The sequence below is a fragment of the Lynx rufus genome, unplaced genomic scaffold, assembly GCF_022079265.1.
Source record: "Lynx rufus isolate CCGP_SWC_20201006 ecotype Redwood Valley unplaced genomic scaffold, mLynRuf1.p SCAF_4, whole genome shotgun sequence".
In the NCBI taxonomy this organism is placed as follows: domain Eukaryota; kingdom Metazoa; phylum Chordata; class Mammalia; order Carnivora; family Felidae; genus Lynx; species Lynx rufus.
The window spans coordinates 116580057-116595666 of NW_025814856.1; the positions used below are offsets into that span (position 1 = coordinate 116580057).

At 34.0% G+C, this 15610-nt stretch overlaps 1 protein-coding gene across 2 annotated transcripts in view; it reads left to right on the forward strand.

The window, feature by feature from the left end:
- Window positions 1-15610, forward strand: part of STK31 (serine/threonine kinase 31) — an 88147-nt gene that overhangs the window by 46125 nt on the left and 26412 nt on the right. For both annotated transcript variants that reach the window (XM_047097157.1, XM_047097158.1), the window contains exons 12-20: window positions 2818-2997; window positions 5045-5161; window positions 6471-6590; window positions 9158-9289; window positions 10536-10637; window positions 12063-12143; window positions 13942-14067; window positions 14920-15045; window positions 15432-15518. In XM_047097157.1, the coding sequence (XP_046953113.1) occupies window positions 2818-2997; window positions 5045-5161; window positions 6471-6590; window positions 9158-9289; window positions 10536-10637; window positions 12063-12143; window positions 13942-14067; window positions 14920-15045; window positions 15432-15518 (1071 nt within the window). The remainder of the gene's footprint in view (window positions 1-2817; window positions 2998-5044; window positions 5162-6470; window positions 6591-9157; window positions 9290-10535; window positions 10638-12062; window positions 12144-13941; window positions 14068-14919; window positions 15046-15431; window positions 15519-15610) is intronic.

The window sequence follows — 15610 nt, forward strand, 5'->3', positions numbered from 1 at the left end:
ATAACTTTGTTTTTCCCTTGTGGTGTTAAAATATTGTTTCCTTTAAAAATTCCTATTCCACCTGTTTTTTTGGTTAATAATTGCTTTGTAGATCTTTCCTTTTTCCCATCCTTTGTTTTAAATTAAATGTCTTTCTTAGACAACATGCTAATGGCTCATTTTTTTTTTTTTTTGAAGTTTACTGATTTTGAGAGAGAGAGAGAGAGAGAGAGAGCGCTTGAGCTGGGGAGGGGCAGAGAAAGAGGGAGAGAGAGAGAATCCCAAGCAGGCTGCACACTGTTAGTGCAGAGCCTGATGTGGGGCTCAAACTCATGAGCTGTGTCATGACCTGAGCTGAAATCAAAGGTCGGAGGCTTAACTGACTAAGCCACGTAGGTGCCCCAACTAATGGATCATTTTTTAAAAGAATCTAATGTATAAAATTATCTTTTGATGGGTAACTTGATTTATGTATTTGTAATTACTGTTTTAATAGAACTTATTTCTGTAATTATTTTGTATTTTTATCATGGATTCTTTTTTTTCCCTCCTTTTCTACCTTCTCCCCCTATATCTTAGAACATTCTCACTTGCCTGTGGTGTGTCTTCCTCCTCTGAATTTCCCTTTCCCAGATCGGGTAACCGAACAACCACAGTTGTTTAGGATTTTAGGCACAGAGTGTTATGGGTATTGTATAGGATAACTCAGATAAAAAACTTCAGAGTTATCACCTCATTCTTGTTTTATAAATTGGTGGTATCTTTTGATTTTTCTCTGTGTATGAAAGTATTTTCTCTAAGAGTGCTTTCAAAGATGTCTTTGTGTGGTTGATTTTTGTGAGGTATTACATGTCTCAGGATATCTTATTTAAACACTAAAATAATTGCTTACATTTAAGCACTTTAAACATTTGTTTAGTTGGCTATAAAATATTAGGTCCAAAGCCCATTTTTCCTTCAAGCTTTTGACAACAGTAATCCGTTGTTTTCTTATTTCCATTGTTGTTGGTATCAGTCTGCCTTTTGTTCTGTGACCTTTTCCCTCACTGGAAACTTTAACATTTGCCCTTGACTTTGTTCCTTAAATTGCACTAAACATATTTAAGTTTAGATTTAATCTGAGTCAATTTAGTCTGAGGTTTTATATCTTTCTTTAACTCTAGGAACTATTTGATAAATATTTGGTAACTATTCCTCCTTTCCCCCCATTTACTTTTTCTCATTCTGAGACTTCTGTTAAATGGAGATCTAACAGAATGTTCTCTACATATTTTAATTGTTAATCCATTTTTTTCTGTTTTTTTTTTTATCTTTTCTGTGTCTTTTTGGAGGTATCTGAGGAATCCTTGACTTAACCATCTAGCTCATTAATTGGTTCTCTAGCTGTATCCTTTTTGAAGCTTAGCCAACCCATTGTGTTATTTATTTCAAAGATTATTTTTTTATTCTTAATAACTTCAGTTGGTTTTTGTTTGTAAATAATTGGTTTCGCTTTGTATTTTCAATATTTCTTTTTGTTGAGAGTATTTGTTATGCTTGTTTTGAGTTCGTGACTTTCCTTTTTATAAGATGACTTAATTTGTTATATTTCTTTCAGAGTTCTTGTTTTATTCACACATTTCACCCTCCTCTGAACCTCCCTTCAAAGATCTTATATTCCCTTTGAAAACTATAAGCTGTCTTAGTTTTGTGCTGTTTTGTAGGTATGGGATAGGGTGATGGAGGGGTCCTAGGAAGGGGTGAAAGTTTGGACCATAAATTAAAAGACTTTGGGTGGTTTAGGGAATAGGATGGGATAGTTTGTCAGAGCTTCTAGGGTTACAATCTGGGTTCAGATACTTCCTGTTGGCTTTTCTTGTAGAGGATCTTACTGTTCAGTGGACCTCCCAGTCCCTCTGCCTCAGCCACTAACTACTGTTTTCCAGGGCTACTACCCTTGGGTGTAAATGCTACCTGGTATTCATGGGAAAAGAGAAGAAAAGTGTTTAGGAGTGGGCAACTTTTCTGTACTGGTTATCAGTTTTTGCCTCATCTAGGTTCCTATACTGTACTTGTATAAACCCATTGCTTCTTGCTTTGTACTTCTGCTTTCCGGTGTGAGAGAGAAGGGCATATGAAGAAGGTTTTCTTTTCCTACATGCTATTTTCTGTTGCAGTGCAGGCTTTTTCCCACTTTGCAGTGATTATATTCATTATTTGCTAAGCACCAACTGTCTCTGTCTTTCCAAAGGTTTCTTAAGAGTTTTGTGATAAAAATTTCTGGGACCTTTTAAGTTTTCCTCTTGCTTCAGTGACATTTCTAATTTTTAAAAAAATTTTTTTAAAAAAATTGAGAGAGAAAGAGACAGAGCATGAGTGGGGAAAGGGGCAGAGGGAGAGAGAGAGAAAATCCCAAGCAGGCTCCACACTGAGCATGGAGCCCAATGTGGGACTCAATCTCATGATCCTGAGATCATGACCTGAGCCGAAATCAAGAGTTGGATGCTCAACTAACTGAGTCACCCAGGTGCCCCTCAGCAACATTTTTAGAGTTTGATTCCTAGAGAGAGCAACTAGGCTCTAAGGTCTCATCTAGTCCTTTTAAAAATGCTTTTTAAGTACATGTATATGTTCAGTGTCTTCCTTAATAGAATTGTCTAACTTACACTATTATAGTCCAAGTAAATCACCTTCTATGTAGTTTTATGCTTTCATACCTAACTTTTCGAAGTTTTATTTATAAGATTCTCAAGGATAGGGATTCAACATACTACTTTTATGTCTCATAGATTATAATATAGTGTTTGAATGCTAATATGAAGTTACTAAACTTTAATAAACAGAAATATCTTTCTGTAGGATTTGTCAACCTCTTTAGAGGCAGTATATGGAAAGGCCAAAGAAGGGGTGAACTCTGAAGAAATACTTAAGAAATTTTATGACTGGAAGTGTGGTAAAAGAGAGGAGTTCACCAGTGTTAGAAGTGAAACAGAGGTTTCTCTACAACGTCTTGTAGGATGGTTCCAGAACACTGTGAAGGTAATAAGAGCTCCTGCCCAGTGGTGGTGTTGGTGTTGCAGCATAAACCAGGGAATGTGGGCTTTTTAGGAATAATTTTTCAAATATAATTTACTACTTTTCTGAGGGAAAAAGGAGGAAAGGGATTGAGGAGAACAGGGCTGGGGTGAAGGAGTGAGGGACCTACATATTTCTATTCTCTAGGAGTATATATGAAAACAGCTTCAGTAAGCTGTTGTGGGTATAAGACAGTATTATTGGAATTTATTACAAGTTGTAGTGTATATTCTATAGCTGTAGTGTAACTGTATATACATGTGTTTTAGAGGGTAGTAGAGCTTTCTCTTCGTTTAGTTTCCTTTTTAGCAAGACGTGTTTTAACATTAGTTGACTGACTAGTCATGCTTAAAATATGTGAATTGTTTGGCAGTGTTTAAATCTTTTCCGTTCTAGAGATCTTAAATATCTTAAAGATATCTGAAATAAGTGAAGAACACTAGTCTTAGTTGATACTAGATATTAGAAAAGGTGTTTTGTGTATCATTCTTTTTAGTTCTTATTTATTACTGTAAAAACACCATGTAATTTTCTAAAAGCTATGGGGGCATATGGTTTTGTATAATGAACTCAGAAACCTAGTTAAATTTCAGCCTCATTTTGATACTGATTCTCTGTTTTTTCTGTTCTTCTGTCTGCTTTACAACCTTCTCAGCAAGGGCAGGGATATCCATGGTGACATTTATCTGTGTGAATGATTTACAAACATGCATTTCTAGCTTTGTTTTGGGAAAAAAGTCTTTAATCTCCAGCTACTTCCAGAACTCTTCATTTTTGGCACTCCTTAGTAGATGTATTAGTATAACTAAGTTATTTCTTTATCTTCTTATATTATTGATCAGAATTGTGTCTCTGCTTAGGTTAACTCTCACTTACCCTTTTCTTTCATTTCCATATCCCAAATCCATATCTCCATAATCACATATCTGAATCTCTGAAATCAAAGTGACTAGTTATGACCTTTATATTCTATAATTTGGGCCCTTGATTTTATTCTGTTTAACACTTTTTTTTAATAAAGTCTATTTCCTGATAGAAAATACCTTTGTTTTCCTAATGAGATGGAAGTCATCTGGGTTTAATCTTTAATTTTTAATCTCCAGATTGCTAAATACTTAGCAGGTCACCACCAAATAGCAGGTATAATTAAAGGCCTTTTTTATTTGAAAGGCCTGACATTGTCTGCTTACTGTTTATCAGCTTTTAACTTTTCACCTGAGCACTTAAGGTTCCTACCAGTTTTTTGTTTTTTGTTTTAGATAGTGTGAAAGCATGTGTGTGCATGCGTGTGTGTACATGCAGTTGGGGGAGGGGCAGAGGAAGCGAGAATCTTAAGCAGGCTCCACCCTCAGCATGGAGCCTGATGGGCTCCATCTCATGAGATGGACTGTAAGATCATGACCTGAGCTGAAATTGAGAGTTGGTCACTTAACTGACTGAGCCACCCAGGTGCCCCAAGATTCCTACCAGCTTTTAGTCAGACTGCTTCTTTTACTTTCCCCCCCTCCCCCCAAATCTTGGTCTTATTTCTGTTTGTTTGTTTTTTTTCATACTTTTCCTCTGTATTGTCCTCTTCTGTCTCTTAACCACAGATTATGTTAAAAAAAAATCTGTACTTAGTGTGTAATATGTGTGTAATTTTTTTTTAATGTCTATTTATTTTGAGAGTGAGAATGTGCATGTGAGCAGGGGAGGGGCAGAGACACAGGGAGAGAGAGAATCCCAAGCAGTCTGCACAGCCCAGCGTGGGGGCTCAGTCTCACGAACTGTGAGATCATGACCTGACCCAAAATCAAGAGTTAGATGCTTAACTGACTGAGCCACCCTGGTGCCCCTTACCTTTTCTTCTTTGATGTGTAAGTTTTGTGAGGGTAGTTTATCTTTCTTGTGTATCCTTATTTCCGCCACATTGCCCAGTGCATAAGCTAATGCTCTGTTCTAGGCATAAGGACACAATACTAATTGAAATAATTAAATGAGATATTTCATGTTTTAATTTTTTGCAAATGAGGCTTTCGATCTCTCTGTGGAAGAACCACTAACTTCTGAAGACACAATTGGTGTTATTGATGAAATCCTAGAGAAGACTGAGTCAAGTGTCTGCAAAGAGCTGGAGCTCTCTCTGATTGTGAGTAATGTTAGTCTTTATTATTGCTTCCTTTGAAGCAATATAGTTTCTCTTGCTATTTAGAAAGTATGAAGACTGATCTTAGTTTTCTTCTTATAGACCTATTTAAAATAGTAACACTGTTAAGTTCTTTTCTTTTTTTTTTTTAACCCTGTCAAGTTCTAATCCAAGTTCTAGTCCAAGAACAATGCAAACTCTTATTCTACCACAGAGTAATATTTTCATTTAATAGGACTTTTCACATTAAAAATAAAGCCTAATGTTTAATTCTAGGAAAACTCCTAGGAAATTAATTCTAGGAAAAATTCTAGGAAAATTCTTCTTAATCTGAGTGTATCAGCTTTCTGTGTCATTTGATTCTTGGGTTTATCATACTCAAAGAGAAAGACTCTTTAGAATTTGTGAAAAATTGAAATAAAATCTGGGAGAGCTTTCGAAGTATATACACAAGACTGATCAGTATCTTCCTTTAGGTACTGTGTTTGTTCTCTATTGCTGTGCCAAGTTAGAAATTAGTATAACTCCTTATGTTATTATTGCTTACTGGGACTCCTTCCCAGTTTTTCAGGCTGCTTACAAAAGTTTCATTGGTTATGTTGTTCATTTTACTTATTTCTTTTTTACCTCTTGCAACCTTATTCAGATTAGCGTTAAAAAATACATCTATGTTACTGTATTTCCCTATTTTCAAATAGTCGGTATTTAGAAGGTTTAGTCAAACTTTACTTTTATTATTTTATTATTTTATTGTTGAAGTATGATTAATATATAGCATTATATTAGTTTCAGGTTACAACATAGTAATTTGACAATTCTGTACATCACACAGTGCTCACCAGGATAAGCTTAGTCACTGTATGTTTATTTTGTAACATTATTGCAGTGTTATTGACTATGTTTTCTGTGGTGTACTTTTCATCTCCATGACATATTTATTTTATAACTGGAAGTTCTTACTTCTTTGTCAGACTTGATTTTAGAAGTGTTTAATAGATGATTTCTAAAAATAATTTAAAGTGTTGAAGTTCTGTTTAGTTCCTACATTTAATGGAGTGGTATCCCTGATTTCCTTTAATACTACTCTAGAAAGGTATAGGAATAATAGTGTAATGGGAGCAAAATTTCCTATATGAACATCTTTGACATCAGTCTCTCTTTTGCTTAGAAAAAGATACATGTTTAAGAAATACTTTGAAATAGAAATTTCTTAAAGGCAACATTTTAAAGTTTATTCATTGTTATTATAGGTTTAAATTATTTTGGATACTCTTTTGTCATTAATTCCGTATGTATGATTTATTTCACTTAGGAGCAAGGTGATGCAGACAAGGAGATCATTTTAAATACATATAGTCAAGTACTACAAAAGATCCGTTTAGAGGAAAGGCTTATCGCTACAGTACAATCCAAGTACAAGGACAGTATTGAGGTTGGATTATGCTTTATTTTTTTGGTCTTATATATTGATGCTTTGAATTTTTTAGGACTTAAGTTTTTTTTCAAATAGTTTAATATCCAGTGTGTAGGTAATTATTTATTATTGCTAGGAAAACAGTGTAGCCATTGTTAGCTGATTTGTAATTAAATTCATCCTACAGTGGAAACAACAATTTAGTTGATAAAAAATGTTGAATTTTTTGATTGTTATAAATCTTTGATTTCCTTGTATTCTTTAAAACCTAACCTTTACCACATCTTCTTTATTAATTCGTTAGTTGTTGGACATTTGGGTTCTTTCCATAATTTGACTATTGTTGATAATGCCACTGTAAACATCAGGGTACATGTGCCCCTTTGAATCCCTATTTTTCTATCCTTTGTGTAAATACCTAGTAGTGCAATTGCTGGGTAAAGATGTGAGGGGTGTATATATGCATAGACACACAATGGAATATTAGTCATCAAAAATAATGAAATTTTGCCATTTGCAATGACATGGATGTGTGGATGGAGCTACAGTGTATTATGCTAAGTGAAATAAGTCAGAGAAAGACAAATACCATACGATTTCACTCATGTGGAATTTAAGAAACAAAACAGATGAACATAGGGGAAAGGAAGAAAAAAGAAGAGAGGGAGACAAACCATAAGAGACTCTTAACTATGGAGAGCAAATTGAGGATTGCTGGAGAGGAGGTGGATGGGTGATGCGCTAAATGGGTGATGGGTATTGGGAGAGCACTTACTGTGATGAGCCCTGAGTGTTCTATGTAAGTGATAAATCACTAAATTCTATTTCTGAAACTAATATTACAACTCTGTGTTAACTAAGTAGAATTAAAATAAAAACTTGAAATTTTTAAAAACAAAAAAGAAATCTGTGAGTCAGGATCTGTGAAGACCCCAATTTGGTAAATCAAAAAACAAAAACAAAACCAAAAAACCTTATAGTTAGAATTATACTTTTGAGGTTTAAATCTGTATCATTGGGGTTTAACATTTCCCTGGTGATGGGTATCCAGAACATGGATAATGTTACTTGTGGTAATGTTACTTATGTTTAAACTTAGTGTGGTTTCATCTGTGGGACTAAATTAGAGGTGGTATGTAATATTCAACTAAACTTGATGAGTCCTTGCTCTATTCTAAATGTCTGTGTAGAATAAATAATCAAGAATAAAAAAATAAATTAAGTATAATGGAGACAAAACAAAAAAAAAAACGTTATCTTTATGCCTATACAAATTTACAGTAGAAAATTTGCTAAAAACAGAAAGATAAGGAGAAGTAAAAATATCAATTATAATCCCCTTGCCTAATGATCAGTGCCAGTTTCAGAGTATTTTCTTTTTGGATGGTGACTTATACACACACACACTGAGATATATATATATATATATATATATATATATATATATATATATATGTCTCGTGCATTGATTGCACTGTGTTGTAAGTTGTTTTGAAGATGTTTCTTCATTTAATGGTGTATTATGAATATTGCCTATGTGATTAATGATTCTTCTATACTGTCATTTTGAGCAACTATAACATCATCATTTGCATAGATGTATAACATGATTTAACCTTTCATCTGTGTTAGATGTTCCGGTTACTTCTAATTTTTTTTAACCATGAATAACACTGTACATACTCTTTTGCATAATTTTGTGTGTTTTTAAGATAGATTCCCAAAAATTGTTAATTACTAAGTCAAAAGGAGTGAACATTTGTCTTTAGAGCTTATTATGAGAGAGAGAGAGAGAGAGGGAGAGGGAGGGACGGAGAGAGGGAAAAAGAAAGAATCCCAAGCAGGCTCTGTGCTGTCAAGGAGCCTGATGTGAGGCTGTATCTCATGAAATCGGAGATCATGACCTCAGCTGAAATCAAGAGCGTACACTTAGTCTACTAAGCCACCCAGGTGTCCCAAAAGGAATGAACACTCTTAAAACTTGATACATACTGGGGCGCCTGGGTGGCTCAGTCGGTCAAGTGTCTGACTTGGGCTCAGGTCATGATCTCATGATCCGTGAGTTCAAGCCCCACGTCGGGCTCTGTGCTGGCAGCTCAGAGCCTGGAGCCCGTTTCAGATTCTGTGTCTCCCTCTCTCTCTGCCCCTCCCCTGTTCATGCTCTGTCTTTCTCTGTCTCAAAAATAAATAAACGTTAAAAAAAATTAAGAAAAAAAAAAAAGAAAAACTTGATACATATTGTCAAACTACTTTGGGGAAAGGTAATTTCAGTTTACATCCTCACTAGAAATCCCAGTTTGCATCATCTCTAGCAAAATGTGTCTCATTGTGGGTCTCAGCTTGAAATATTTCTTTGCCCTTTGCTACTTTGATTGCTGGGACTGATACTCTGAAAAGAAATGTGGTAACTAAGAAATCAGTTAGTAGAATTGTATTGTTGAAAATTGTAGAATTTCTTATTTCTTTCTGAACTCAGTTCAATACTAGTTGAATTTTAATAGAAATATAATAAATGGTCAGTAAGTGACTTCAATAAATATTGTTGTCTATGTTTTGAAAATACAATAACTTTTTTTCTTACTTAGTTTAAGAGGCAGATTATCGAATATTTAAATAAAAGCCCCAATGTGGATCACTTGCTGTCCATTAAAAAGACACTGAAAAATTTAAAAGCTCGACTGAGATGGAAATTGGTTGAAAAGAATAATTTGGAAGAAGTAAGGAAACTCTTGGTTCTTGCTGAATTCTGTGTGTACCTCATTTTACTCTGCTTCGTCAAAGTAATGTGTAAATACGTTCTTTAAAATAGGAGAACCATTATTTACATTTTGTTTTATATATTTCATGTTTTTTCTTTGTATGTAAGTAAAATTATTACATTAATAGGGTAAACATTTTACCATGTCATTAAATGTTCTTTAGAAACATTTTATATTGCTGCCTTGGTTTTTAGTAACTGTAAATCCTTGAGAATAATTTAAAAATTCTTTTGGTTTAGACTGTTACAATACCTGTTATAATATACACCTATTAAAGCAAGGTACTCCTCTAAAGGTAGAATTTTGTCCTAAAGTATTTTTAAGATCATGATGTTTTTTGTTAGCTCTCTTTTTAATGGCTGGACAAACTATTTCTTGTGAATATACTAAGTTGTTTTAATATGATAATAGAACTGGAAGAATTAAGACACTCTAATCTGGACTAACCTTCTGCTTTAGGTTTGAAATTGAATAAATTTGTAATTCCTTGGGTTCCCTTGAGGATTTGATTTACAGACAAAAGGAATCCTCATTATATCTTAATCCAACTTGAACTGTCTCTCTTCCTCTTTGGAGCACTTAATTGGGCTTGAAGTGAAACTAATTTAATGGTTTAAAGATTTTTCTAGCTTCTTATTCTATTTTGGGCTGTGGGGAATGGGGTCTTTTTTAGTTGAAATTTTTTAACTTTTGGAGAAATACAATGTTGAAAACATACGTACTTTTTAAGGTGGCTAATTTATTATTGGAGTTTTGTGGAGTCTTTGTGAGTCCTACATTGTCTTTCCTTTAATAGACATACTATACATTTACTCATTTTTTTTTTAAACCAAATCTCATGTAGAAAACAATTCCAGGGAATGTAATTGTATTCTTGTTCCTATTCTTGACATTTACTTTGTGATGGCAGTTGGTCATCTTCTTGGAGAAAATGTATAGCAAATTAAGAGACCAGAAAAATCTGTGTTGATTTATGTCTTTAGTTTTTAATCCTTTTTGTAGGTTTGGGAAAAATCAGTGTTAGAATAAAGTAATAAATATTAATTCAGCGGGTGTTATGAGGGTCTGTTATGTGCTAGGTACAGAAGGATACATAGAAATCAGAGCGATTTGTTATAGAAGTTATATTCTAGTATACTAGGAAGACTTGTTTTGAGTCTACTTTAATAAACCTGTAAGGTCACTTTTTTCTTTCTGGTTAAAGTCTGATGACCATGATGGATCTGAAATTGAGAAAATAAAACAAGAAATAACTGACTTGCGCAATAGTGTCTTTCAGGAAGTTTATCGTGAGCAGGAGGAATATGTAAGTATTTAATTCTTTGAAGTTTTGAATTAGTTTTTACTCTAGAAATTGAATTCATATATCCATTTTATGAAGTAGACTATAATGACAAGGCTGGAGATTATATTGGCATAGTTATGTTTGCATAGTAATGTTTATGTGACTTTAGAAATTAATTTCTGATGAGAAAATAATTCATAACCATTGTACCAAATGTGGAAATCACAGAAAATTATAAAGAGGAAAAAAATCACCTGTAACTTTTCCATACAGTTATAACAGTAGTAATCACTGTTAACTTTTTACTTAACTTCCTTTTAGTCTACTTTCTGCCTGTTTTTGCAAGAATCAAGATTATAACACAAACATACTTTTGCATACTGCATGTTTTCTGTTTCATACAAAGCTAAAGATTTTTTCCTTTATTAAAATCTAAATGAACACTGTTTTAATGTAATGCTGCAATGAAAACACTAATGGGGCAGCATAATTTAGTTGAGGAATATAACAGAATGCAACTACCTGATTTTTTGGGGGAAATTACCTCTTTAAGTCTCTATTCTTATGCTAATATTTAGGAGAGTTTGTGAGTGTATTTTCTTTTTAAAATGGAAGGATCTTTTCCATTTTAAAATGGAAAGACTATTTTATGTTTCATGGATGTTATGGGGAACAAGTAAGGTAGACACTGCTTTGAACATTAAAAATACAATGAAAATAATACACATTTAAAGTGTTATAGTTTATAGTAATCTCATCTGACTGTGTATTTAATTATTTTCCTTATGTGTATTTAATTATTTGCCTTATGAACCTTGAATAAATAGCTGTCTCCCAGTGACTTGACAAGTATCCAAAAGTTTTACTTAATAAATGTGACAAGTGACTTTTCTAAGGATCCTCAGTTTTCACATTTGCTTCACAGTAGCTTTTGTAGGGCTGCATATTTGTTTCTTCTTTCAAGGCTTTTATGATTTTTTCTCTCCTAAATGAAATGGCTATTATTTTAAAATGTTAAGTGTGTTCTTAATATTTTGAGAAATGATGACGATTCTATGATACAAATTGATGTTATCAACACACATTTTCATTTTAGCTTGGAAGTGATTATATACTATGATTTTAGGCAAGATATTGTGCCTATTTATGTATACCAAGAGTAAAATTGGTAATTAAGTTTTTCTTCTATTAGTAAGATGGTAATTGAGATCCAAGATGACTCGGTAATTGAGATCCAAGATGATATTTCTTGTGGTAGAAGGCAAAGTCAGTGATTACGTATCTTATTAGGCTATCTATATACAATAGATTATGTATCTTGTTAGAGATACAATAAGGGAGTTACTGGTATGTTTTTTTTTCCTGAAGACCAACATGTCACAATTGAATATATATGACCTATACACATACATATAGATCCTTAATAAAAATATTTTTTAAATTTAGGAGAAGCTGAATAGCTTGGTACATAAATGGTTTCCTGAGCTGCCTCTCCTTTTTCCTGAAATAGGATTACTTAAGTACATGGTAAGCTTTGTTGCCCCTGAAAATTACTACTCTGCAGAGAGGGTTAAAAGTGATGGTACAATCGTGTGTTAGTGTTAAATTTATCCTTACTATGAAAATGTTCCTGATGAATAGTTTTTGGGTAATGTTAGAACTTTTCCTCAAGATTGTCTTTAGTATTGGCATATTGTATTTTAATGTTTATATTAATTTGCATGTTTGTTTCTGTTTTTTCTTCATGTCTATTCAGTACATTGCATGGCACTTGTTTGAATGACAGGTGTTTATTTTCTTAAATGATAAAACAGTTTTAGCTATTGTTTCAAGAGTTAGAATAGGGGTGCCTGGTTGGCTGAATCGGTTAAGTGTGTGACTGATTCCAGCCCAGATCATGATGTCACAGTTTGTGAGATCGAGCCCCTGTCAGCTGTGCTGACAACTGGAGACTTCTTGGGATTCTCTTTCCCTTTCTCTCTGACCCTTCTCCACTCACATGCTCTCTCTTTCCCTCACTCTCTCTCTCTCTCTCTCAAAATAAATAAACTTAAAGGAGTTAGAATAAAAGCAGGACAGTGCCATTCATGAGGAATTTAAGCAGAATATATCTTTTAAGTTAAAACAGGTAGTAAAGAATTCTAGAGAACTGGTTAAGTAGAGATGTTGACATGGGTATAGTTTTCTAGGTAGGCAGGATTCAAAGCCTGGGAGATCAATGTATTAGATAGAAGGGCAGTATAGAGCAGGATTGGTAAACTCTGACTCTTAGGGCAGAGTCTATTAGCTCTGTGTTTTATATTGTCTGCTAAGGATAAGGGACTAGATGAAATACCTATTCTGTAAGATTGTCATTAAACTCATGATAATAGCTTAAATGTAGTACAGAAAGGGTTGTACACATAGACTTATGAACTATAAATATGTAAAATTAAAGTCTCCTTAAATTGTTACAGCAATTACTATCAAATTTTTCCAGGCTAGACTTTAAAATAATGTGGTGTTTTCCTCATAATTATTTAATTCTAGCTTAGACACTCTCTCATGTAGGATGCATGGTGGGTGAGTATGTGGTGCTGTGTAGGACTTGGAAATTAGTTTTTAAAAATGTGCTGATCTCTTCATTATGGATTTTAAGTTGTTTGACTGTGATGTATGCCTAGGAAACCCCTGTTGGTTGATTATATTTTGTGGTTTACTTAAATATATTGACAACACATAAAAATAAAAACCAGAAAACACTTTTGCAACCCTTCTTACTAAAACTACACCATGATAAGATTTACCTTGATCTAAAATGTTGGTAGTCAGGTTTTAGTGCAAAAATTTTATTCCTTTTAAAAAGTGGCAGAAATATCTAATAGAATCAAAATATTTGAAAGCTATTTTCACTTTTGAGGATTCCACTTCAGAGGCAGAGGTGTTAGAATTACTTCATAGGGGTCATAATTTTTAGAGTTCTCATTCTCATTATGCAACCTTCTTTGTATTTGTCATCATTTTAATATTTTTTAGGAAACACATGAAGTTTTCCAAGTAAACATCAGGGTTTTTTGGATGCATGTCTGATTAACCCAGTTATATTTAGAATTTGTTCTGGAACTGTAGCAGCCATTACATGTATGTTGATTATACTTTGGGTGAGAGGATTTCAAGAGCTAGGAACTAAAAAAACTAGGAAGCTTTCAGTATTTTTATTTTATTGGTTTCTCTAGTAGGGTTGATGATGTTCAAACCATCTCATAGCATGTAGTTAATTATGTCGATGATTTAAAAGTAGTGGAATTGTTTGGATTCTTCAACTGTAACAAAAATTTGTGCCTAGAAATCTGGTGGTCTTCTTACTATGAGTTTGGAACGGGATCTTCTTGATGCTGAGCCCATGAAGGAACTTAGTGGCAAGCGCCCTTTGGTTTGTTCTGAGGTAAATGGACAGATAATTCTTTTAAAGGTAAGTTTAAGTTTTGATTTATGGGAGATTCAGACATATTACAGGGGAGTGGTGGCATTACTTTCAGGAAAGTGAAAATCTACTGCTTGTTTTTTGAATTATATGAGTTGACTAGCCTGATGATTATGCTTCCAGTTTGGCTGCCAGACCTAATTTTGAATTCAGAGTTTCCCTCATTTCCCTAAATAACACATGTCTTTAATTGGATATACTTGGTTTTCTTTTTTGGGTGAACTTATTACTTTCTGTCCAATTCTAGCCTTTTAAAGTTCTTATTTTCTTATGCTTCTCTTAGAAATCTCAGCTATTTTGCCAATACAGTCTTCTCTTTGGCTACTTTACTGATCTGGGAAACTGTTTATCATAATAGGATAATTAATTTGGCCATTGTGGCAGTGTGTTATAGAATATTTATTAAGGTATAGGTAGAATTGTTCTTTCTAAATTATAAAGGAAATTTATATATTCAAAGCAGGTAGAAAAGGAACTTATACAATTAAAAAATAAAATTAGATGTAATTTAATTTATAATTACTATGTTTAAGTTGGAATGATGTATAACTATAGTAGGATTCTTTTTTTTTTTTTTTTTTTCCAACGTTTATTTATTTTTGGGACAGAGAGAGACAGAGCATGAACGGGGGAGGGGCAGAGAGAGAGGGAGACACAGAATCGGAAACGGGCTCCAGGCTCTGAGCCATCAGCCCAGAGCCTGACGCGGGGCTCGAACTCACGGACTGCGAGATCGTGACCTGGCTGAAGTCGGACGCTTAACCGACTGCGCCACCCAGGCGCCCCCTATAGTAGGATTCTTAATGTTGGGATTATCATTGCCTCTTTTTCTGGTATCAGGGCTATTCTGTAGATGTGGACACAGAAGCCAGGGTGATTCAGAGAACAGCTGCCTATCACAGAGCTTGGAGAGAAACTAAAGAAGATTCTGGGTTGCTACCACTGATATTCCTATTTTTGTGTAAGGTAAAGTTTTTTTTTTAATGTTTATTTTATTTTTGAGAGAGAGAGCATAATGGGGGTGGACAGAGAGAGAGGCGGGGGGACAGAGGATCTGAAGCAGGCTTTGCGCTGATAGCACAGACCCTGACACAGGGCTCGAACTCACAATCCGCGATATCATGACCTGAGCTGAAATCGGACACTTAACCAACTGAGCTATCCAGGTACCCCGGTAAAGTTTTTATGCTAATCTCTTACAGAAAACATTTTATTTACAGTTTTACCTCCAAGCTTTAAAAAGGTAGCTCATTCCTTTTAACATAAAGAGAAATTTATTTTGTATAATCACTGTATACTGAAAATACATTGAAGAATTTTTCACTTTGAGTTTCATTCTGTTTTGCTTTTAGTCTGATCCTATGGCTTATCTGATGGTCCCGTACTATCCTCGGGCAAACCTGAGTGCTGTTCAAGCCAGTGTGCCTTTAACTTCAGAAGTGAGTAAAAAACACTATTTCTAATAAATGAGAAAATAACACCTAATGTTAGAGGGAATACTACATGCTTTATATATTATGTAAAATTTTGC